At 39.4% G+C, this 26,826-nt stretch overlaps 1 protein-coding gene and 1 long non-coding RNA gene across 2 annotated transcripts in view; both read left to right on the plus strand.

Moving 5' to 3' along the window:
* Positions 1-26,826, plus strand: part of LOC106949639 (uncharacterized) — a 342,173-nt gene that overhangs the window by 139,635 nt on the left and 175,712 nt on the right. The window lies entirely within an intron of this gene.
* The window catches only part of jph3b (junctophilin 3b), a 43,194-nt gene that overhangs the window by 15,138 nt on the left and 1,230 nt on the right, over positions 1-26,826 (plus strand). The window contains exons 2-5 of the mRNA XM_015036017.1: positions 3,647-4,133; positions 4,597-4,962; positions 16,675-16,799; positions 18,857-19,776. Of these exons, the coding sequence (XP_014891503.1) occupies positions 3,647-4,133; positions 4,597-4,962; positions 16,675-16,799; positions 18,857-19,776 (1,898 nt within the window). The remainder of the gene's footprint in view (positions 1-3,646; positions 4,134-4,596; positions 4,963-16,674; positions 16,800-18,856; positions 19,777-26,826) is intronic.

Consider the following 26,826-nt stretch of genomic DNA (forward strand, 5'->3'; position numbering starts at 1 on the left):
GTCAAATCTTCTAGAAAAAACGTGGACATTTCTAAGTTTCAAAGGTTTTCTTCAGAAATTTGTCAAAATTTTGTATATTTTTCTGCACCTTTTTGACATTTTTCCTCATTAAAAAGACTTTTCCTAGAAATTTATGGTAAAATTGTATCGTTATTTTTGCTAATATCATGATTATTTTGTTGTAATTAAACTTTCTTGAATCCTGGCCCTGATACTCCATCATACAACTCACCGAGGGGTTGATTGAAATAAAAGCCAAGTTTTGAAAATATTTTCAGTTATTTGTAATTTCTTTTTTAGCTGATTAAAATCAGAGCTCAGATCATGAAACAAGTCGGAGATTTTATTTTTAAGCCACATCGCTCTAACTGTAAGCAGACCTGAATGCGATGGGACACGGCTCCTTGCTGATTTTTCAGCACCATGGAGAGCGATCAGCAGCCGGAGAAAATATTTCATTTACTCCGACGTTTCAGAGTAAACGCTTCCAAGAAGCAACAACGGCCCACACGCTGCCTCACATATATTCCCTAATTTGCACTCGCTGCTGGCAGCTGATCAGGCTGTAAGTCCTGCCGTCGGCAGCACCGCGGCACCCGGGAGAGCCTGACTTCAGGAGGGCAGAAAAGCCCTTTGGAAAAACAATTCACAAGTTTGTCATATTTCAAATCATCACAAGTTTATTTGTGTAGCACATTTCAGCAACAAGGCATCAAAAACACAAAAAGTCATAAAAGACACAGTGAACCAGTAAACATTATATTTTGTCAAGCAGTTTCATCATTACACATCTAATATGTTGATTAATGTTTCATTTATAATGTTTCAAAAGCAGCTCTAAACAGGTGGGTTTTAGCCTTTATTTAAAGGATCTCAGTGTTTCAGCTGTTTTACAGTTTTCTGGAAGTTTGTTCCAGATTTGTGGTGCATAGAGTTGAATGCTGCTTCTTCATGTTTGGTTCTGGTTCTGGATGCAGAGCAGAACCAGAAGACCTGAGGGATCTGGAAGCTTATGACAACAGCAGATCTGTAATGTATTGTGGTGCTAAACTTTTCAGTGATTTATAAACTAACGACAGTATTTTAAAGTCTGTTCTCTGAGCTACATGGAGCCGGTGTAGGGACTTCAGAACCAGGTGATGTTCTCATCCTCCTGGTTTTAGTCAGAACTCCAGCAGCAGCGTTCTGGATCAGCTGCAGCTGGAGGACTGATTTTGTAGGCAGGTCTGTGAAGACACTGTTGCTGTAGTCAGTGGGACTAAAGATGAATGAATTTTTCTAGAAAATGTTTGACTCTTGAAACGTGGAAATATCTAAGTTGTTGCAGAAAGTGTTTGAGATTAATCACAACATTTCTCAGGTATTTTTGTGTTTTCAAACTCAGAAATTTCCAATTTGTTTTAGAAAATTTCTGATATGATCAAAAATGTCAAGCTTTTTTCTAAAGACTTTTCAAATTTTGAAACTGAAATTTTCATGTTTTTTTTTTGTTGTTTTGGCGTAAATTTTCTACTACTGAAACTCAGAACTTACCAAAAAATAATTCTACAAATGTTCTGAGACTAACCTTGAAACTTTTTGGCAGAAATTTACTCCTCCTTTTTTCCCCCTGTGTAACACACCATCATAATAAAACCCCTAATAGTCAGATATTAGGATCAGATGTGGTCTTTTTCTTGATTTTAGTGTTTTTATTTTAACAAATGACTGTCTCCTAATATCCAGGACTCTGCTTAGCTCCCTGTCTGGTTTCCTGCTGCACAGTCAGCGCTCTCCTCCTCCTCCTCTTCCTGATTCTTCTTCTTCTTCTCCTCTTCCTCCTGGCTCTGCTCCAGCAGTAAAGCATCCATTTGATAAAATCTCATTAAGCTGTTGCTCACGTATGTGTGTGCGTTCTTTGATCCATCTCTCATATGGCCGTACATCTGTGTGCTGACATGATTACAAAGGGCTGGCCAGATGTGTTGCCCATCTGTCTCTGACACAGGCCCTGTGTGAGTGTGTGTGTGTTAGTGTGTGTGTGCAGGTATGGGGGCAGATCTTTCCGATGACAGGGGCAGGTTTGAAGTTGGCACTGCTTGGCGCGTGGATCAGTGTGTGTGAGTTTGGCTCCATTCACCACTTCCTGCTTTCCCTAACCCTCGAGCCCAGCAGGAAGCCGTTTGTTTGCGATGCAGACGCAGGACGTGGAAGCAGTCCTTATATGGGCATGTAGTCGTGCGTTTGCTCCTGAATGAATCAGAGTGCTGTTACATCAGAGGGGTCGGGCTGGCAGGCGGGATGGATCGCTTGCTCTCTGATTGGAACACACACTTCTGCTGGAGAGTGTGTGAGAGAGGAAAGCTGGAAACACACACCCACACACACACACACCCACACACACTGATGGCCTACTTTCCAGCAACTCGGAGATGCAGGGATTGTTCTGCAGCAGGAATGGTATGAATGAAGGGAGTGTGACGACAAGAACTTCTAAACTTTGCAAAGAAATCTGAAAAAATTAAACTTACACATAATAATCAAAAATATTCAGCTTAATTTAATGATCATAAATAAACAAGATGCTTTGTTTCTCCTGCCAAACTCACAATATTCTCCTTTTTGTTAACTTTGTTTTATGCTTGTTTTTTTTTTAATTAAAGCCAGAAGGTAATCTGTTTCATTGCAACAATAACTTTATTTTTGTTTTATATAGTTGATTTTATGCCTTTGTTTTCTTTTTTGTTTTTGTGCTGTCTTTGTGTGCAAATTAGTTGACAATTTCTTTAGTTCTGCAATAGTTTGCCTAAAACTGCCTCAGTGCTGCCCACTTTAGGTTGAATGCTGGTTACTGCAGTTACTTTTTCTTATTTGTTACAACGGAACATCTTGGTCTACATCCAATAACAAACGTTACATTTGTGGATAGTCACTTTTTTCAAACTTCAAACTACTAAATAAGGGGGAACAAAGTTATTCAATTTTAGCCAAAACATTTTGAGATTAATCTCAGAAATTTTGTATGAAAAAAATTTGTAATTTCTTAGTTTCAATAATTGAAAATGTGTTTGAAAAAAATTCTGAAATTTTGAGTTTTAAAAGCTCAAAAGTAAAAAAATTGTGCCAAAAAACTCAGAAAGTTCGAGATTAGCCTCAGAAATCTTTTAGAAATAAAACTAGAAAATTTCCAAGTATGAAAAATTTTCTTGTAAACTTTTGAAACATAAATTTCCACGTTTATTCTAGAAAATGTTTGAGACTTGTCTCAAAATTTCAGCTTTTTCTTGCAAATTAAAATTTTTTTAAATCCAGAAAGTCCCTGATTTTTACTAGAAAATTTATGAGATAAAACTTCTGAATATTTTTAGCACATTTTTTGACTTTTCAAATTTAGAAATTTTAATTTTTCAGAAAAATTTCTCAGTTTAATTTCAAAGTTTCTTAGTTTTTTGGTGGAAATTTGCTCTTTTTTCCATGTACAATGACCCTAATAAGCCGTAGTTCCACTGTGACACATCAGCATGCTCATAGAAATGTGATGGAAACACGGCTAGTCTGAAGTCGGTAACCAGCGGTTTCCATCCTGTTTATGGCAGTTCAAAGTGTTTCTTGTGTTCTGGTTGTATTTTATCATCTGACCCGTGTTTGTTCTGGTCTGTTCCTCCAGGAACATTTCAGGGCCAGTGGGTTGGAGGGATGCGTCACGGCTATGGCGTCCGGCAGAGCGTTCCATACGGCATGGCGGCCGTCATCCGCTCTCCTTTACGCACCTCCATAAACTCTCTCCGTTCTGGTTCGGAGCACAGCAATGGAACCGCGCTGCTGGACCGAACGGGCGCCCTGGTTCCGGGCCCGCCCACAGTTCCGGGAACTCTGACCACCAGCATCTCCATGTGCAGCACGGGCAGCAGCGGCAGCAGCCCCGCGGTGTCCCGCGGAGGCTTCGTGTTGACGGCGCATAGCGAGGCAGAGCTGCTGAAGGGGAAGAGGAAAGGAGGATTGTTCCGGAGGTCCATCCTGTCCGGCCTCAAGCTCAGGAAGTCCGAGTCCAGGAGCTCTCTGGCGTCGCAGAGGTCCAAACAGAGCTCGTTTCGGAGCGAGGCTGGGATGAGCACCGTCTCCTCGGCTGCATCGGACATCAACTCCACCATCAGGTAACCTGAATCAGCAATTAAAACCATTAAATACTTGGAATTACAGATGACATTTTATTCAGAGTAAAAATGCATTTGTTAGGAATGGGTGGTAACCAGTTCCAGTGGTAAATGTTCTTTAAAATTTAAAGTTTATTAATTTTTGAGAATGTGTTCTGACATTATTTTGCCATTACAATTATATTACTTGAAAATGGTCTCAAAATAACATGATCATTTATCACAGTAACTTTTGGGACGATTTATCTCCTAGCAAAATTTGTTATTGTGACACAGACGGAGAAGTTTAGTATTGATGAAGCACCTGGTGTTGATTTGTTGTTGTGGGGGGCCAAAATGAAAACCTGCTCAGGGCCCCAGAAAGGTTTGGGCCGGCCCTGTGTGGATGAGCGTATTTGTTTTTCCAGATAAGAAATGGTTTTAAAATAAGAAGAAAAACAGTTGCGACCTTTGCCCTTTCCAGCCTCGGAGACGCAGACGCGGAGTTGGCAGTTGCGGACGACGACGTCGACGCCACGGCGACGGAGACGTACTGCGGGGAGTGGAAGAACGACAAACGGACGGGATTCGGTGTGAGTCGGCGATCCGATGGGCTGCAGTACGAGGGCGAGTGGCTGAGCAACAAGCGGCACGGCTACGGCTGCACCACGTTCCCCGACGGCACCAAGGAGGAAGGGAAGTACAAGCAGAACATCCTGGTGAGCGGCAAGCGGAAGAACCTGATCCCGCTCCGCGCCAGCAAAATCCGGGAGAAGGTGGACCGAGCCGTGGAGGGGGCCCAGAAGGCGGCGGACATCGCCCGGCAGAAGGCCGAGATCGCTCTGTCCAGGTAGGAAGTCCGACTGGTTCCGACTTTAAAGCTTTTACCGTAAAGTAAGAATGACCGGACCAAATCCTCCTGTTCAGGTCTGATGCTCTTCACTAGGGGAACATCACAAGCATCTAGAAATGCTTCTAACTTTCAGATCAAATAACTTCACTGTCTCCCAAGGGGGAATTTGCTTTGCAAATAAATACAAAACATGAAAAAATAGCAATAAAAATACACCACAACATCCACATAGCACATTGTTGAACTTCAACCTAAATTAGTTTTTTTTGCAGATAAATTGTATAAATTGATCCTTGATGATGCCATCTCTTTGTGACATGTTGTTTATATTTGTTTAATTCTCAAATATAGAGTGCAGTTCTACAATTCTTCAGCTTGGTTGATGTCTGTCACACAGCGCTGTCAATCAGCTTTGTAAATGCGCTGCTAAATGTGCTACTGGCACAGAGACATTACAGGAAAACAATTTATCTGCCATTATCTGTGGCCATGCTAACTAGCCTTAGCATACCTTAGCGACTGGTGCTTTCTCATGTTCGCAGCCAAAGTTTCTGATTATAGAGAAAAGTTGCAAGATTTGTTACTAATTACTTTTTTGAAAAAGTCACTAGAGAATCTCAAAAGTTACTAAATATTGCAACAAAATCTCTAAGTTGGCAACAGTGCTTCTCTCTCTTAATCCCCTCTGCTCATCAGCGTCACTCTGCCAAGAGGCAGAGGTAAGCTTGGCCACGCCCCTCTGTATCTTGGTCACGCCCCTCTGTCTCTTTGTCACGCCCCTCTGTCTCTTGGCCACGCCTCTCTGTTTCTTGGCCGCGCCCCTCTGTCTCTTGGCCACGCCCATGTCCCCAGAAATTTAAATGAAGAGAAAGCATGGAATCTTCTTGCAAAGTGTACTTTTTGTAGAAATTCTTGCCTTTAAGCCAAACTGAAATAAAATGACTCAAAAAGTCCAAAGCTGCTATTTCTTCAAGTACTTTGTCGTTAATAAGTCAAAGCAACGTTTTTATTGCCATCTATTTTGATTAGATTACCAAATAAATGAAAAATGTAAGCTGCCATGTGCGAGTGGTGCATTGTTAATCAGAAGAGCTGTAATGGTCTGTGAATATTTGTTATAGCCGTTTCGGTTGAGGATGCAGTGTACCCTTTTAAATCTGAGCACATGCAGAAATGATTATGTGCACAACACAATGTTCTGTAGCACAACTTTAAAAAAACACCAACACCCACAAAAGACTGAACACACTCCCAGCTTTTACTAAAACCTGCTCTTTGAGAACATGAAGGTTTCTCATGCAGCTGCAGTGACATCAGGGAAAAAGACGATTGAACCAAAACTTTCAGTATTTTCATAAAAGAACAAAAACAAGTGATTTTATGAATCAGATTATTCTTTATTATTTTAAAAAAAGCTCCTTATGGCCCAATCTTTGAAGTTTTTTCTCTTAGTGAGATATTAACAGTGAATTTCAATTGAAGATACTTTGTGAACTTTAATATTTGTATTCCGCTACACTTCTAATAACTTCATTTATCACAAATCTCTACAAATACACCATTAAGATGAAACAGAACCATATAAAACATACAGATAGGGAGATTTAATGCAGAAACATTCACAACTAGACTGCAGATGTTGCAACATTTCAATGCGAAAAGTGAAACCATCCATTTTACAGTTGAAATGATTAATCGGATTAATCGTGATAAGTCGATTAGTGAAATCATCAACTAATTTAGTAGTCGATTAATTGTTTGCTGTCCATTTACTGAAAAACACAACACAGTCAGAGCAGAAATTAAGCCAAAACTGTACAAAATAAAAATTTTGCATTTAAAATTAAAAAAACGTCTTTATCTGCAAATATATTCTTCCCAGAACTCTTCAGGTGGCAGTTTTAACTTAATCCAGTTCAAATTCTGTAAAATAAATGAAAAAATATCTCCTATTAAGTAACTTCTGCTTCAAGTTATTAATCAGTTAATCCAAAAATTAATCAACACATCGACCCTGCACTGTATTCATGCTAAGTCAGATGGTTGACATGTTTATTTTCTTATTTAAAACATTAATATAATTGTTTATTTTCATGACTTTATACATTTGTAATATTGTATTATTGTATTTTAATCAATTAATTGTCCCAATAATCCTTTTTACTTTCATTTTGTCCTCCATGTTTACCTTGAACACTCACTTATTAGCGATGCTAAGCTAACTGCAGCATCCTGATTGAGAGGAAACAGTCCTGCAGCTTCCTGGATCATGTTTCTTGCATTTCGTTTTATATTTTGAATCGGTGACAGAATAAGATCAGGCTCGGGGTTAAACTGGGTCGAAGGGTTAAGGAGGGTTGAGGCGGCAATGGAAGCGAGACGGTGCTGGAGCCTGTTCCCATTTAGCTAAACGCTGAGCACATCCGGGGTTAATGGTTCTGTCCTGACCTGCTTCACAGCGGCTAACAGCTTCAGGGTGAGATATGAGGCTCAACATTTAGGACGTAGAGGAGGAATTAATTTACTGTCCCAGAACCTAAAGATAAAGATTGACATTAATATTGAAGCCTGGTGGCATCGAAGGCATTCAGACTGTTGTTGAGGTCAGGCTATGATGCAGAAACTTTTAGTGACTTGCCTTTAAAGCGTAGCCAGGGCTTGACGATATGGATGAAAAACATATCGCAATGTAAACATTTCATATCTGTCGATATTGATAATTAGATTGGATTTTTGTTTAAATAATCTGAAATCCTGCCAAACTGGTGGCCGTGGCCTTTCCTCTTCTACAGTTTTCTCTCCGCCGTTGCTTTTTTATTTTTAAGCAGTTATGAGGCACAGTGTGGAAACTTTAAACCGCTGCTACAAGTTGCTCAACAGGTTGTTGCTAGGTAACCAGAGTGAGTGAGTTAGTTCATGCCGTAGTTGCTTATCTAAAGCTTTTCCTTTGCCTACATCCCCCAGAATGCCGTGCGATTTTGGATCAGAGTTCAGTGACTATTTTATATATTCAGGCATGTTACATACTGATATTGATCATGTGTCTATTGCAATATGTATTATTGATTTATTGTCCAGCTCTAATCGTAACCAGAGAGACTGATTAGATGTGAACAAGTTATTTTTCAACAAGTACTTTGTTCCTGTACTTAAGTACATTTTTCATGTATCTGTACTTTACTGGAGTAGATGGTTTCTTGTGTACTTTCGACTTTTATTCCACTACATTTTACATAAAGTATCTGTACTACATTTGTACTACACTGCAAAAACAAAAAAGACATTGCAAAGTATTCTTGGGCATGTTTCTAGTGGAAATATCTTATTACACTTAAAATAAGAAAAAAACTAACTTATAAGTAACGTTTTAACAAGAAATAGGAGCTTGTTTTAAGTGAATAATTCCTTAATAGTTTTGAAAAAGTACTAGTTTTCCTGGGAGATTTTTTCACTTATAAGGAGGAGAAAACAGAAGCAGAAGATTTTGAAAGTGTGACAGCAGACGGAGACGGTGAATGAAGCTTCTGTCTGAAAGTGGGTTAGCTCTGCTATTGGATTAGCATTTGACCTTGGAGCAGATCAATTGTAATAATGTGTTGCATCTCTGACCTCGTGGTCATGGAGTTGGTGTGTGAAAAGATTCAGGAGTGCAGAAAGAAGATGGAGACAGAACGAAAGTTCTCAGAGAAATTTAAACATCACAAAAAACAAGAAGTATAATAATAAAAAAATAAACTGTGAGGAATATTATTCTGCTGAACATGATTGAACTGCAAAAACACAAAATCTTACCAAGATGTTTTGGTTTAGTTTCAAGTGCAAATATGTTCATAAACTTGAAATAAGACGAAACTAACTTAATCCTTAATATTAATGGAAAAAGTAGTAGTTTCAGCAGCAGATTATTTCACTTATAACAAGTTTTTTTCATGTTTTCAGTGAAATAATCTCAATAATGGAACAAGAACGTTTTCATTTTTCAAATTATTTACTTAAAACAAGCTTATATATCTTGGTGAGAAGTTACTTCTAAGTGTGCTAAGATATTTGCACTAGAAATTAGACCAGAAGTACTTGATAAGATTTTGTGTTTTTTCAGTGTGTGAAGATGAAATGAACGAGCTCTGATCACTTTTTTTTAAAAAGATTTTTACTCAATTTAACAATAATTTATTTGTCCCAAAGGGAAATTAAATGTCATCTAATAATCTTCAAAGAGTCACTGAGGATATTGATGATGTGGGCAGAAAGAATCTCCAGTAGCAGTCAGTGTTGCAGCGAATCAGAAGAGGCCTCTGACCAATGGTTGCTAGCAAGCATGCTAATCTATCTCATTTGCTTTTGCTGCTCCTCTTTAAGTCTCTACCCGTTATGATTGATAGAAGAGATGAACTTCAACTTGTCTGGGATTTGGGGGTCGTAGTTCAGGAGTTATTTTCAGGTGGCACCAGTTGTGAAAACACCTTGTTGTCATGGTTACGCACCATGTTAGCTGTCCAAAAGTGGAAAAGTAAGAGCAGAGATTGCAGCTGCACAGCGCCCAAAACCAGAGGGAGAAAACACAAGAGTGTTACTCCAACATGCTGCCACTATGACCAGAATCTAGAAAAGAGCTAATGCAATGAAGAGAAAAGAAATTTAAAAAACAAATCAAATCAGTCACTTTCTATAGCAACTATGTTTCTGTTTTATCTTATAAAAGGTTGAATCGTTCAGCTTCGTTTCTTTCTCACAGATTTGACATTTTTCACATTCATATGCACCGCCATTAATCGTGTTAAACCTCAGTTTCTGACTGCTGAGGGAGACATTGCTCTGATATTATGAGAACAGGGTCATGAGAAAGGAAAAAAAAAAAAAGCCTTGACACATTTCTGGGGACAGACAGTGTCCTTGTTTAAAGTAGGATGTCACTTTGTTGCCAGTTTTAAGCGCATAAGCTCAAACCTAGAAAGTTTGTGAAGTTGGAGATGGAAACAGAGGACGATGAGACATTTTATGTCTTCACTTGGTCTGTGAGGCAAGCTGGGACATATTCACTCACCGGCCACTTTATTAGGTACACCTGTACAGTTGCACAGCCTACCTGAGTATTCTGGCTGATCATTTCTGTCCCTTAATGGCTACATTACCCATGTTCAACCAGCTGGTTTCCTTAAAGTGGGCATATGATAGAGACTTTTTCACACTTCAATCTTTCAGCTCTGGTCTACTTAAAATAGAACTGTGATCATTTGAATTTCTCATTATTGTAGCTCCACAGGCTCCTCTTTTCCTCCTGTTCTGAGGTGTGTCTGAATTTTACTCCTCCTTATTTTCAAACTACAATGGCCCTAATATGACGTCATACCAAAGCATGGTGCTTGGAAAGTTTGAAAACAATCCTTCTAAAAACTTGAAAAGTGCTTGAATTTTACTGTAGTGTACAAACTAAGGTTCCTGATGTGAAGAATGATGGCGCAGATCAGACTGTGTCCCTCCAGAATAACCCTGCTCTGCATACACTTTTAGCCTGGCCTGGCTCTCCGCTCTCTTACACACACATCAACAGAAACATCTAACCCAGATTCCTGCAGCGCCATACAGCTTCAGCATGAGTGTCCCAGAACAGAGCAGCAGGGTATTTCCTTGAGGAACTCCAGGAGAAACCCTGAGAGGTGAAACAGTCACAGGATAATTGCTGCAATTCTGTTTCTCGGAGCAAAGTGAAAGCACTTAGGAAAACTGGTTCAAGGAGGATCTGGCTTACTTCCTAGAGACGGCGCGTGTTTCTAGTGTTGCCAGTTTTTGGGATGTTTCTGCAACCTGAGCCGGGAGGTCGGAGGTAAAGGTTGAGTCAGGACCTGGTGGGATTGAATCTGCCGTCTGCGTGCCTGATGTTACAGTAAATCCAGGATTTATTTGTGCGCTCGCCGGCTGATGTGCCCTCGTTAGCGCAGTCACATGTGCTGATGTAACCGATGTGTCACTAGGCTACCTGTGATCAGTGAAAACCAGATAAACACACCAGTGACTCACTGTGTTTTGTGGTCGGAGCCTCTCGCTGCAATTCTGTGACCTCGTTTCATTAGCTCGCCTGAAGCCCAACACACACACACACACACACACACACACACACACACACACACACACAGAGTCACTGCTATATTCACTCTGTTTGCATCCCATAACAGGACATTGCTTTAATAAACATACATTTTCTGAAATATAACGCCAGCTTAAAAGGGGGCAGGGTTGCCAGATTTGACTGTTTCCAAACTAAAAACAATGTAAAAGCTGCCCAACTCCAAAAAAAAAACACAAAAAAAAACAAGCACAAATCTTAAATTCTAATACAACCCATGACATTTTTGGTTGTCCTTTGTAATAGTTGTAATTTTCTGTCTAGAACCAGATCCCACTAGTGCTGCAAAAAGGACTTGACTCTTTGAACCCAATCAAACCTGAGTTTTTTGTGTTGATATGTCCTTTTAATTCATGCTGCTGCCCTGGGATTTCTGTTTTAAAATACTAGACAGTGACACTTGATTAACCAGTGACTAATCATTCATGTCATCTTGGAGAGATTTCAAAATTAATTGAAGTAATAAATGCAATAACACAGTATTTTATTAAAACATTTGTTCTTTTCTGCCACACAATGACAACTATTTTATAAGAATTTTTCTCTGAAACTTTTCTAGAAACTTGTCAAATTTTAACTACCCTCCCAAATATGGTAATATGAGTTACAACAGCATTTGATTTCTCTTTGGAATCAACTAAGATCTTTTGAATTTGTAGCTGGTTTTTCCAGCCAAACGTGTTCAAAAGCAGACAAATCTGGCAACACAGAAAGCAGGCCGGTGGGTCTCAACTGTTTCCAAAAACAGCAGTAGAGTTTTTGAAAAAAATTAAAATAAAAAACACCCGGGTTTTTTTCCTGCGATAACTTAATGTTTGTCCTGGAATATGAGATGTTTCAAAAACCTGCAGAATGCCAAGTCCCTCCGCGCCGTCACCTAGCAACCCTAGCGGAACTCCACCCGTTACCTAGCAACCTAGTCTGAGTTCCAGGACAGTTGGTCAGCTGGTTTTACAGCTAAATGCACTTTACAATGCGCTGTATGTTTGTATAATAGTGCATCTGTTTGCAGCTATTTTCATGCGAGTGTAAACATTGAGTTGGGGGGCATGGCCAGCAGCAGAATATTTGGATTTAAAGTGACAGAGACCCTAAAACTGTTCATTCTGAAAGGAGCTCTGAACTGAGCAGACTAAAATCTCATTATCCAAGAAGGATTTTTGTGAGAAAAATGAAATGAACGTGTTTTGTATAGGCCATAAACCTATTCTAACCTGTTCAAGGAAGAATAATAGGCCACCTTTAAGATAATCTACCTAGCAGAAATCAACTGGTTTGCTTGTACGCCTCCCAGAAAAGGAAGCATATCAGGCTGGTGTGTCAACAGATTTACGTCCCCCACAACTTGATTGAACGCACGAATGATTAGCGGTGATGCAAACCGGAAGGCTCAGTGAGATATGAATCATCCTCCTCATCATCAGCTGCTTCAGAGCGATGGCAGAGATGATGGAGGAGCTTAGAGCATGAGGCTTGGATTAGACTCTCCTCGGCTCGCTGTGCTCTCTCTTCTGTCCTTTCTTTGTTTTGTCTCTCAGCCTTTGTTTTTCTCGCTCGTCTCTCTTGGCATCGATCTTCCTGCTTGTTCATTCAGTGCTAATCCGTGCCCCACTGATCTATTTTAGAAATTTCTTGAGATTCAGAGAAAACAAACTCACATTTAGCAGGAAAACTGAAGCGTACGGAAGACCAGAAGGGCCATTAATAAATAAAGAAAAAAATACATACATGCAAACAAACCTGTGTGTCTTCAAATCTAATATGAAAACTTAAAAACAATTCATAATAAGCAGCATTGTATAAAAGTTTCACAAACAATTAAACAAAAAGCATTGTAATTATGCATGAACAAATATTTTTTAAATGTCTTTTTGGGACTATTTATTATTTTCTTGGAAGTGAGCAGCACATTTCAAGAAATATTTTATTGCATTTTTTTCCTGCAGACCATCAGAAGTTATGATTTAATGTAGGACTGAAACAATTAATCATATTGATTATTTATATAATTGTCAAATCATTTAGTATTCGACTAACTGGACACGGAAAATGCCATTTGCTAAAACATGACATTCAGAGCAGTATTTTATGGAAAATTCATATACTTTGCATTTAGGATAAAATATGTTTATAAATATGTTCCACCCAGAACTCCTCAGGTGGTAGTTTTAGCTTCACCTGGTTGAAAATCTGTGAAAGACAAATCTCTTTTTAAGCATCAGTTAATCCAAAAATATTAACATATCAGCTCTACACTGAATTGATACAAAGTAAAGGAAAAAGGGCTGAGCTTTTGAGAATTATTTCATCTGCAGATTCATCCTGTCCTACAGATCAAATAAAGGAATGCTATGATGTTGCATTTTAGGCAATAAACTGTTTATTTTCTTATTTTAAAAAGGGATTGAATCATTTGTTTATTTGCATATTTCAATGTATTTTTAGTATTTTATTTAAAAAAGGCTTCAATGAAAAATCTGCAGCATGTGTCAGTTTTTTAAATGTCTTCCAGTTCCAGTGTTACATGTTCATTGTAATTTCAAGTTATTGGTCTTTGTGAATGTGTTCTTGCATTGTTGTGCTATTACTGTTATATTACTTAAAAATGGTTTCAAAACAACAATATTATCGTTTATCGCAATAACTTCTGGGACAATTTATTGTCCAGTAAAATTCAAGTACTGCATTGTATCAGTGAATACTCCACAGAAGATAACATTTTCAAATAAATATGCCACCAGGAGGAGTATGGAGCGTAAACTCACTCTAAAATCTAATTAAAACTGTCAGAATTAGACAAAAGTCATAACAAAATAAAATAAACTATAATAAAAAAAACCTCAGAACTATTATAACCTTTGTTCTCCTCATTAAGAAGCAAACTGAGCCTCAAATGTCTGTTGTGTTAAAGAAAACTCAGTCATGATGGAGACATAACGGCTTGTCCTCGTCCTCCCCCCTAATTTTGCTTTAATGCAGAAGTTGACAGCCTGCTGGACAGCGCTGTAATTACGCTGTCTCACAATTAGGCAGGCTGTGATTCATTCAAGTTAAACACCTTTTAGCTCTCCCACTGCTTTCCCCACTCTGCATCATCTCTCCTCCCATTCTCTTCATCACCTCACAGCTTCTCTTCTTTTTTCCTCCTGCTCTCCATCTGTAGATCTGTTTTCTTTCTTTGGCTTTTGGACACAAAGCGATATTGTGTAATCAACATGTTCTGTTTCACAGAAACATGTTGTGAGGAAAAACAAAAAAAAAAGAAGATATTTAAAGAAATGATTACTGAGAGTGAGAGCAGGACTATGGTGTGCCATTTGTAAAGTAACAGAGTGACAATTTAACAGCAATAATTAAATTAGCATGCTAAATATTACACTCCAAACCAAATATAGTTAGACTGTCATAAGAGAAAAAAATAGATTATTTTTCAAAGTCATATTTTCACCATGTTATTCATTCGTTAATAAATATCACAGTTTTAAACAAAATATTGAATTAGGAATATAAACATTTAGTTTACAAACTAAACATTTAGTTCCAAATTATCATTAACTTTAAACTAAATGTTTAGTTTACAAGCTAAAGACATTAGTTCCAAACTAAACATTTTATTTTGCAAGCTGGCTTGCTAATTAAACATTCTTTAATTATTAGAAAGCTAAATATTTACTGAGCAAAGTAAATATTTAGTTTTGTAAACAAAATAAGCATTGTTTACAAACTATATATTTAGCTATCAACCTGAATATTTAGTTTGAACCTAAATATATTTAGCTGGTAGACTAAATGTTTGGTTTTAATACTTATTTAGTCTGCTCATATTTACTAAATATTTAATTAATTGCCAGCTAAATATTCAATCAAAGCTAAATATTTAATATTTCACTTGCTAAATATTAAAATATTAAAACATTGAGAAAATATGACTTTGAAAAATGAAATTATATTGGATTTTTTTTCTCTTATGTTTGGCTAAACAACCCACATATTTGGTGCTAATTCATGGCAGGATGCAAAGCATTCTGTTCTTTATTATTTCTGTTTAAAAAAAGGAACCGTCTTCATGTCCTTTACGTCTCAGCGCCCAGCAGCCAACAGGCTCTCATGCTCGGTGGTGTGGAGTACGGTTTGGGTCTGGCACAGAGAGGCAGAGACGAAGGAAATCAATAGCCATCGACATGCAACACTGCATCAGGGCTGCTTCTGCCCAGAGAGAGGAAGGGAAAGCGATGCATGGATGAGCGAGGAGAAACTGAGAGAATGAAGCTGCGATAGAGACAAAAGGTGTGCTTGATGTAATCAGAGAATAACCTGAGGCGGGGACAGAAAGGCAGGTGATAAAAAACAATCAGAACTTTAAAAAGATGCTGCGACGCCACCATAAAAACACATCAAACTCAGTGAGAGAAATTATTTTATTATATTAAAGTTCAACTTAACATTTCTGCAGTTTCACCATCATATTTCAGCTCTGTAGTAAAAAAAATATCTCCTCTATAGCTCAACTATTGTGATAAAATGATAATTATCATCTGGAATAAACAATAAAATCCAGAAACAGATGAAGTATGTTCTGTTAGAGCAAAAGAAAACTTATTATTGGTTCATATAAGGACTACGCCTGTCACAATTGGCAATAAATCAATTAATCGCATGATAAATTAAAGCAAGTTTAATAATTTCTATTTGCATGATTTATCCATCCATCCATCCATCCATCCATCCATCCATCCATCCATCCATCCATCCATCCATCCATCCATCCATCCATCCATTTTCTGAACACCCTTGTCCCTCAGTGGGGTCGGGAGGGGAGCTGGGGCCTATCTCCAGCTAACGTTCCGGGCGAGAAGCGGGGTACATCCTGGACAGGTCGCCAGTCTGTCGCAGGCATGATTTATCGTTTTTCTCTTTTCTCTCTCTTTTTACCAAAACCTGGATGATAAAAGTCTTCAGTCTAGTGGTTTGGTCTCATCTAGTTAGTTTTTTTAAAGGACAATTTTGTTTATAAAGATTTTATAATTAATTTTATCTGTTGTTGGATATTTAAAATGTTTCCAGTTCACCATTGACTATGAACAGTTTAAATAAAAATACACTATCACTTTCCTGAAAGACAAAATACAAAAACTACCTTGCCTCCACATTTATCAACACACCCAGTAAGAGAAATGTCAAAACATAAAATGTTATATTTTAGTTTACGTTGTTCCTGGTGTTGAACACAGCAAAGACTAGATATTGTTAATGACAATAATAAATGATGTAATATTATAGTGTCTTCTCTAGTTAATTTGCATTATCTTTATCTACAAAGTATAGTGCTGGAAAAGAGAAAAAACTGCACAAAAGATTGTTTATTTTGCTAAAATCAAATGTAATTGGCAGCCCTGACAGTCTGGAAAAGCATTTCATGTCCACTGATAAGTACAGCGGAGGACCTGTGATGCTGTGGGCCTGTTTCTCTTTCAAAGGTCCTGGGAACCTTTGATTTGAAATAAAACTTGTTTATCCAGGAAGTCCTTTGTTTTTCCTGTGTTGTTGTAATATTTCTGCTGCTGTATTTGTTTTCTGTGCTTCAGGACGGCTCACGCACAGGGCAAAGCAGAGGCGGCGGTGGGAGCCGCACAGAAAGCCCACGAGGAGAGCCGGATGGCTAGGGTCACCGCCAAGCAGTTCTCCCCGTCCTTCCAGCACCCTGGAAATGGTGGGCTCCCAACACACACCAGAAACGATTCCCACGTAACGACAAACCTGCACCCTCATGTGCAGAGTGACTTGAAAAAGCTAAAATCTATTTTCGACCTCATACACTGCAAAAACACAAAATCTTACCAATTAATTTTGGTTTATTTTCCACTGTAAATATCTTAGTTCACTTGAAATAAGACAAACTTGCAAATCACTTTTCAGGAAGATATGGACCCATTGCATTTTATTTTTTACATCCAGAAATTTCATGCATGCGCACAGCACAGCTATGGAGGGCTTTACTTGTCCTCCATAGCTGCGGTAGAACAACTCCGTTAACGACCTGGAGATGTAGATATTATTAATTTAGAGCAGTGAGCAACTGCAAAGGGAAATTAATGTAGAAAAAACGGTTAAGAACAACTCGGGACCACTGTTTTCTCGCTCTCTGTGTCGGCTATGCTACGCGCAGACTCGTTGCCATAGCAACTGACAATAATGCCACCATATGTGTCGGGATTCAACACCAAAGAACACTCAAACATTTCCCACTCAAAGAACAGAACATTCAGTCTGCTACAGTTTTATGATTTTAGGCTTGATGTTTATTTTGCGATTACTGTTAACTGATCGCTGTAGTAGGTTAGCTACAGCTGCTATTAGCTAAGCTAACACAGCAGCAGTTGATTAGCTAATTTAAACACCTGCTCTGCTGATGATCTGTCAGATTTGGTGTTTTTAGGTGGCCTATTAAAAAAATTAACTGAACTAAAACACACCAAATTCCATGTCACAACTATATGTTAAGGTTGTCAAAGTCAAGCTAGCATAACTGATTTATTTCCCTCTCCCTCGCCATTTGTTTAATTAAAACATTTCCTGACCTTGTTATCTAGTTGTTGTAATGTTGACAATTAGTAGCAAAGCACTGCATCTTTTTTTCTTTTTTAAATCATTTGTACGTTTAAGATTTAGTCCGTTATGATGACAGCTTAACAGCTAAAACCAATGCTAGTCATCGTCAGCCAGAAGCTTTTTGTCCTCCAGCAGGAAGCTTGAGCGTGTGACATCATACTGCAAGGGTCCATAGAAGCTTTTTCAAAGTCAATAATTTCTTAGTATTGGTGAAAAATTCTATTTCCATATTATTTGACTTTTAAGTAAACTTCACATGCGAACAGACCAAACACGTTTTGATACATTATGTGCGTCAGTTTGGGGGAGTTGATGTTAAAGGTCACTGATTGCCTCCCTCCAGCTTTGCCATTCCACGTCTCAGTCACACCTGTGGCGCTCCACAGGTAGCCGTCCCATATGGAGCACGCATAATGGCGCACCCGCACACACAGAATGCATGGCCGTCATGACCGCCATCTTTTCTGCTCTCACTTATGAGAACGTCTCTGCCAACAAGCATCAGCTCTGACATTTAGCCGCATGTTTGTTTGGACTTCTTGGACATCATCTTCCTCATGCCACCCAACTGTGTCCTTTTGAAATCATCACTGTTCTGACTAAATTAAGAACATGTTTTTGTATCGCCCATAGGCCTATCCTATTTAGTAAAATTCCCACTTTGCTCTTTTTTATACTTCCATTTGGATCTGGCAAAAAAAAAATCTAGCTCTTTTATGGCAATAAATGTATGTTTTTTGGTGTCTGAAAAACGAGCCGTTTCAAAAACCTCCAGATAAACGGGACCTGTGCTGTTATCTAGCAACATAAATGGCGCTTCAATTTGTTTGGTCAGATGGTTTTACTGCTGTATTCGCTGCACAATGGCTGATGGAAAAGATAAGTGTTTTGTTGTTGACCCACCATTCAGAAACTACTTGCTGCATTCTTGCTGGTTGTGCAGGATGCTCCACTTCTGCTTTTCAAAGATCTCAAAATAGGCACAACTGACCAGAATAAAATCTTGCTATCCACTTGTAACACCCATAGATCTATCCTAACCTGTTTGAGGAAGCAGTAATAATAATTAATATCAGGTTGCCATAAACGAGTCTAAAGTCAAACAAACATTTTGACACTTTCCTTCTGATTGCTGAATTTGTCTCATGTTTTCTGCAGGAATGGAGGTTCAGCGACCCAAACGCCAGGTTTCCAGTGAAGTCGAGGGCGAGGGCTTGTCGAGTAGCGCCGGCACCGCGGAAAGCCCAGATCTTTACACAAAAAGTGTTGGATCTGATGACCCCTCCAATGATGCCGCGACCCCCGACCTCAGCCCACCCTCCTCTTCACCTCCCCACACGCCGCCGCCACCTGCCCGACCGTCGCAGCGAAGCAAGAGCGCCCGATTCCACCGGCAGAGCGCCGTGGACCACGGAGACCGGGGTAAGGACAGCGGTGAGAAAGGGGGAGAAAGAGGACACACGGAGATTCAAGTGCTGATGGAGGGAGGCGGCGAGGGAGGAGTGAAGCCGGAGTATCCACGCGCCAACAGCTGGAGCGAGGACAGGAGGAGGGGGGTGTTGTCAAAAGGAGGCGGCGGGATCAGTGGCCGTGGAGGAAGCCGGACCAACGGACACAAACACAGCTCCTCCAATCACAAATCGCGGGAGCACAGTTCGTCCAATCACAGGCAGGCCAGGGGCGACAGGTGGACAGAGTCGTCTTCGTCCGCCACTTGGACGTCTGGGCACAGGGGGACGCACGGCAGGGGGGGCCGGCTGCTGGAGCAGGATGAGGAGAAGATCAGCAACTACGAGATGGAGATGAAGCCTTTACAGCCCAGAGACTCCACTACCCACAAGCCCCATGGGCATGGGGAGGAGCGGCACGGGCACGCAGAGGGGCGCTCCCATGGCGTGCCGCGGCAGAGGCACAAGAACCGGGAAGGGAGGGACGGGGGCAAGGACTCGACACACAAAGGGGAGAAAATGGATTCTCGGCCACTACGACGAGACCTGACCCTGTCCCCGCCTCTGAAGTCCTCCCCCATCGTACCCGATCGGCAGGACCTCAGCCTCACGGCCAGCCAGGGGAACTCGGTAAGTCTGACATGCTCTGATGGTACGATATGTCTAAAAAGCTTATCATAATATAAGCATTGCATATCAGTCGATATTGGTAATTAGCGATTGTTTTCAATATCTGAAATACAGCCAGATACATTTCAGATATATCTGCAGGAAAATTATGGGTGAATATTACTGTTTCACCCATAATTTGTTCTCAAGCTGTTGGACTCATTTTCTCCTTTCAATACACGCTGTTGATTTTTATTTTTTAAGCAGTTATGAAACCAAGCAAGCGGTTTCTGTTGTTTGATTACCTAGCAACAGGCTGTTGTTTCTTACCCATCAGGTTGTTGCTAGGTAACCAAAACATGAGTGAGCTAGTTGATGCTACTAACCTAGCTTAGCTAGCCAGAGGCTGAGAGCTTGAGCAGATAGTCTTTTCTCTGCCTACATCCCCCAGAATGCTGTGCAGTTCTGGATTGAAGTTCACTGAAAGGAATCTACTGTGCTTCGTTTTTACCAAGGGTAGCCTGTTTCTTTCTTTTTCAATCAGTTTCTGCAGTCAACAACGCTGATCCTTCACAGTTTGTGTATCTATGTTGTCCCTTGACGGGGAATTATAGAAATACTATTCTTACGCTGTTCTCATACTGGTAAACTCGGTTTGATTGGGGACCAAAATTGCAACGTTTGTTACATTTTCAGCGCTGTGGTTCTCTTTCACACTGCACAATCCAAACCCTTTGAAAAACCTGTTCCCCTCCTCGCCTGTGGTGGCACCACACCAAGAACCACTGAAGAAGACACCGAGCACAACTTCCTTCTTCACAGAATGTAAACAGAAATGGAGTGGTATCAGATTTTAATGGTCTCTTTAGTTTTTGGCAACAGATCCTTAGTCATTTCTCCCGCTAGCGCTGACTGTCTAGCACTTATTTTGGTTGTATTTACCCAGAATGCCCTGCGCTGTTGTTCGTTTTCTGCTTTTGGAGCGATCTCCAAGGCACTTGGCATTCATATATGCATTGTAACTTCAACAGAGCCGAGTCTGAGGTTTGTAGGTGGACCAGAGTTTGACTTACACGTTCACTCCTCCCCAACTGAACCGGACCTTCTAGACAAATGGACTGGATCTGGAATAAACTGGACTAAACTGGACTGATGTGAATGCACCATTAAACAAGGATTCATGTTGAAATAATCAGGTTACTGGTGACTCTTCCTTCATCGACTTAAAAAGGCTCTTTGAAATTTTCTCTTGTATTTGTTGACATTTTGATGGTGACCCACAAACATAAAGACAGTTATAGGCTGTTGCTGCTGTTAAATGTGTTGAATAAAGGGTGGATCCAAAAGGTGAAGAGTTTTTGGTTGATAATGGCTGTGTCACCCTTCCACCAATGCGTTAGGAATTGCTTGAACTCATCTAGACGAGTTGATTTTCTCTCATCTATTTTGCGTCTCAGTAAGGCTCTCCTGACGGCGCATCACTGCCCTGAACACAATGTTTCACTGAAATTTGTGGATGTGGTTTGGCTTTATTTGGCATAATCTATGGGGTTTATTTAACAGCTGGTCTCCAAATTTCTCTTTCTGCATAAGCAGATTTCATAATAACTAAAACAGAAATGTGTTTTTCCATGAAATCAGGATAAATAAAACCAAACTAGTGATTACCTTCTAGCTGTAAGCTGCTATAATAACCTCTATCTGTGTGGTGAGTCTTTGCTGGCTGCTGAAGCATGTTGTTCAGAGGTTAGGTAATGTTTCAAACCCATTTGGACCATTACCTGTAACTTTTCAAAACTGACAACCAAACATTCGCACCCACTTCACACCAGGAAGAGGCAGCCATGTGGAGTTAGGAGGTGTCACTTGTGGCAACAACCCAAAGCAACGGTTTCAGGATCTCCCTGGAGAGTGTCAGAAAATGTGTGCTGCTATCCCTGCTTTTAAATGCTGACAGAAACATTAGCCCATACTGATTTCTCACTTTCCAGCTTCTCAGATCCATTTCAGATACATTCTGCTAATGGATGAGATTGTAACTCAAAACCTTGGAGTTTTCCAAACGCCACAGATGCAGTTATGGGCTTAGTCATGTTTGGTTTCTCCAAAGGAGGGGGGAAATTAATGTTTATATGTGTGATGTACAATACAACAGATAGCGTCCCAGGAAAATATTCATCGATCAGACTCTCTTTCTCTCTAAATTATTGTTGCACCACCTGACAAAAACTTCACCTGCCAAACACTGTCAGATGTTTCTTATTTTATTGAAAAACATACCTTTGAATTAACAGTACAAACTACAGACCTGTTTTAAGGTCCTTACCAAAAATAAAGTACACAGCAGTATTGTGCTTTTTCAAGATCACAAGGTTTGAGGTCTTTTGAGAAAATTCAAAAAAAACAACTTAAACCACCAAAACAATGTGATGAGTTTTAGGTTTGCTTGTAGAGCAAAAGGAAAATGCACAGATACAGCAGCTTTGTGTCAATTTAAATGCAAAACCAGTCTAAAACAAATACCCAACAAAAAGTCAAACATTACAGGAAAAAATAAAGTACAGCATGTGTAACATTTCCAAAAGTCAATTTGTAATAAGAAATAACATTAGCATCACAGACTTATTACAGTAAGTTGGCAGTTGTGTCTTGTTTCACATGACTGTAGATTTCTACCTCTTGTTGTCCAATTCCTCTGGATGTTGACCTCCAAAATGTTTAATGTAGAACTTCTTTTGTTTCTATAGATTTTATTGACAAAATAATATTTTTGAAACACATTTTTGTTGGGTATTTCTAACTCTTCTTTGAAGCTCCCAAAGAGCAGCTAACAGCAGTTAGCAGTTGTAAAATTAAACACAGCTAAAACGCACAACATTAATAATGAAGTTAGTTAAAAACATACACAAACCATGGAGAATTTACACATGTAACCATTTATAAATTGAAATTTGTCTAAGACTTATGTTTACATATAATACTAAATAAATGTATAATGCTAATGTAGGCCACAAGGGGAGGAGTACTGGTTGCTATGGTAACCACCAACTGTCAGGAGCAGCGTAACGGACATCTTCTGATTTTGGCAAATTAATCTGACAAATAAATAACCCAATTTTGACAATGTTAACATCTATAATGATTAAAAAATAAATATTTTCATCTTTGCAAAGCCTATAATCTTCTATCTACAGTTTCTCTATATTTGGTAAAAATTTAAGTGTCCTCTGTATACTTGAAGCTAAATAAAATATCATGGAATAATAGATAATAAATAAAATCTAACCTGTTTAACTTTTCAGGTTCAGGATGATTGAGAACATTCCTAGCATTGATCATTGCTGCTTTACATTGCACTGCTATTTATATCTGCACGGCTTAATAACCGCACAGCAGCTGTATGATGCATTTGTCAAATTTGTCGTGTCACTGCCACACATTGATTTGACTAAAAGGATTTGTTACCCGCTGTCATGAGAATACATCCTGTCCACCGTGACATAACACAGTGTTATCCCTCATATTAAGATAATCCTGCAGGACAAGCGCAAGGTTTACCCTTTGGAAAAAAAATATATTTTGGTTCACTGAACAAGCAGAAAGGATTACTGTTGTAATGTGATTTTATTCATTTTTTTATTTTGGCGGGTTATGTCTTAACTCGAGCTGGTGACTCGCTAATCCCTGCTGATAATACGGCTTTAGCATTAGCTAATGAAAGCAACAGGAAAATTCAAGTGGAAAAAGTGGAGTTCCTGCATCCCTCTGCTGACTCTCCTCCGTTTGTCCGCAGCAGTTTGATGATGCTGAGGGACAGAAGCCACTACCTGCTGCAGGAAGGCAGACGTACACAGTACACAGATGCATGCTCAGAGAACAACCCCAAGATGCACCTTAGTAACAGAGGAATGAAAAAGTAGCCCGTTTCACTCAGAGAGGTGTCTTATTGGTTAACCGGCACTCTGTTGCTAGGGAACAGCGTATGCATCGCTTCGGCTGCAGCCAATCAGTGGGCAAACAATGGGGAGTTGGGTGTGTGTGTGTGTGTGTGTGTGTGTGTGTCTGCATCAGCAGAGAGGCAAGTGAGATCGGTGTTAAACAGGTTCCCAGTACACACAAATACTATCATAAATACACAACGAGCGCCATGGGAACAGAGCTACACCCGTCTCCAGTCAGTCACTGAGTAAACATGACTGTCCTACTGTTGGTGCAAAACACCAAGCAGATGCTTGTTTTTTTTTTACATTGCATTCATTGTGGCATGAAAAGCTTTGAAGGTAAATGCCTCAGAGCCCATCATGCGTCCCACTGGCACATATTTACATGAAGATGATTCCCCAGACTGGTGAGGCTTTTCACCCGCCGCAGCAATTAAAACGACACCAACAGAGAGGGAAAACAAAAAATGCAGTTGGATAGAAACAAATTGCAGATTTCCATCCTCCAGCGTTTGATCAAACTCTCCCCTGGTGATTTAACAAAAAAAAACGGTCTTGAAAGCTTGTGTGTCGGATCATCTTCTGTAAACAGGTGTCTGCTGACATGGTCTGAGCTGTCATCGTGGTCAGCTGCTGCGTTTCGGCTGCTCTGCAGTTTTTCTGGGCGGGCCGCAGCACGGAAGCGATGCAGTTCACACATCACGTTGGTAAAATGGATCTCTGACGGGGAGATGCAGCGTTTCAATGAGAGCAATTAGCACTGTTAGCATAGCTCTGAATTAAATGAAGTTGGTTTCATGCAGAACTTCAGATTATTATTGCATCACTGAAGAATTAAAGGGGCAGTGTTATGTAAAATCTACTTTTTTGGGCTTTACATCATGATATATTCGATGACGTTATTTGATCTTCAGAAACAGAAGTGTTGCCTCGATTCTTTAATGCTTATTTTAGAAGATCTTTAAATCTAACATTTCCTTCAATGCAGAAACATTTGCCCACAACTTTACAGAATTTTTTTTGTGAATGATTATGCTTTTGCACAAATTAGAAGCTAATCAACAAACCGCGTCATAAAATAATGCAGAGCAGTAAGCGAGGAGCAGAGAGTGTGAGTGTAAAACCCGATCAGATCTGCCTCTGCTGTGGTAATCATCTCTGACACAGATCTGTGATAAGCCTATCACCACGGTGATCAGCAGGAACAGCCACTCTGGACGGGATGGATCCATCTACAACTGTGTGGCACCGAGTCCTATTTCCCATCTCCCTCTGCAGCCATCATTACAGTTATAACAACTTTAATTAAAACAACAGGTTTTCTAAATCCTTTCCTCTTTAAGACCAAAATGTATTTAAAACAGTCAGGAATAAGTAGGACGGAGGACTCTGGTGTTCATATTTACCCAAAGTGGAGAGGTGGTTGGAAAGAACGGCCTTCACCTCGACGACCCAGGCTGTCAGCAAGCATCTGCTCAGACACCACTTCGCAAAACAGCCCGTTAGTACAGGACGATATTCATCTTCAACATGCAAAACGCACCTATTTTGGTTCCTACTTTGGTGAACGTTGCAGCTCCAAGAGACGAGACAAGAAACAGAGGGCAGTATATAAATATAATTTATATTTTATAAGAGGGATGCATGATAATTTTTGCCCCCATAAGAAATTATGACGTCATTCTTATGTTAGATATAACAAATAACAAGTTTGGTGTGTTATTTTATTATTTGATTTTTTTTTTTTTTTAGTTGAAGTGATGTTGGTATAACCTGAGAAAACAACTTTTTACTGGAAATTAATTATTTTAAAATTCCTTCATCTCATGTCAAAAAACAACTGAGTCATAATTTTAATAGTAATTTAAAAAATAAAATATAAATCACCGCAGGGTGTTGAAGGAAAACAACAGAAATATAAACAGAAAGGGTCAGAATGACTCCAACATCGAGTGATTGCTGCCCAGCTTGTCAGCAAACAGAGAACGGCTCTTTATGGTTTTGTAGCTACCGTGACTAACTGCCACGGCGGTTGCTATGGAGTTACTATGACAACTAAAGTATAAGTACATCTTAACTATTAGTCAATTTCAATTTTTGAGTACTATAATACTAAGATAAATACCAGTGATATTTATTAGTATTTTTTGCCAAACTAGTAAAATTAGCTTTGCTAATGTGGCTTTTATCTGCTAGCTTAGATGGATATGTAGCCTACATGTTTACTACATGCACTTACTCCCTCAGTCACAGCCATTTTTGTTCATACATCTTTCTCTTACACATTGGTCAAGAGTGTCAATTTACTTTCTGTTTGTTGGTCTAGAAGTCATGGTTCAGCTTTACTTTGTGCTGTGCTTGCCTACCAAGATGGCGCAGATTACTTCTGGTATGGAATTATGGGAACTATGTGTATGCTGGGTTTGTGCAACAAATGTTAAAAGAACAAGGAGAAAAACTTTGCATTTACCGTTATATGTCAAACCCAACCATCACATTGACTGAGGATGCTCACAATGCTAAAGATAGTAGCAACAAGCTAGTCTTCTCAAATCCATTGATCGAAGCTTTTCAAGTAACATGAAAATCTGCCTGAGGATACAAGCGCTGAACCGATTAAAGATTTCATAAGAAACTTAATGTCCAACTTTCCACCCTTATCGAAGCTAAGTAAAGCTAAATATTTAGCTGGAAACTTAGCTCTAAGCTAAATATTTAGTTCGGAGGTGTCCAAAATGCGGCCCAGGGGCCATTTGCAGCCCTCTGAAGAATTTTGTGTGGCCCTAGACCTCACAGCAAGTGCAGGTGACCCAGATGGACACTTTTTCATAGAGCAAGATTATTTACAGATAAATAACGTGCTAAAAAAATATGAGGTACAAAAAATAAATTCCCATTTATCAACAATGTCTTTGCATTCGTCTTAGCTTTGGAGTAACTAGAAACTCAAAGATCGACCGACTTTTACTCAAATGCAAAACATTCAACCCAAATAAAAAACAATCAACCCCAAAACGTCAGAAACTGGATCTGTCTGATGATAATGCAATTATGCTAAACCTTTTTTAGGTTTTGTATCTACAACAATTTAAAACTTTAATTCATTATTCAGCCGACAAACCTAAAAAAA

Source organism: Poecilia latipinna, unplaced genomic scaffold, assembly GCF_001443285.1.
Source record: "Poecilia latipinna isolate Pla-1442-1.1 unplaced genomic scaffold, P_latipinna-1.0 Scaffold354, whole genome shotgun sequence".
NCBI classification, from domain to species: Eukaryota; Metazoa; Chordata; class Actinopteri; order Cyprinodontiformes; family Poeciliidae; genus Poecilia; species Poecilia latipinna.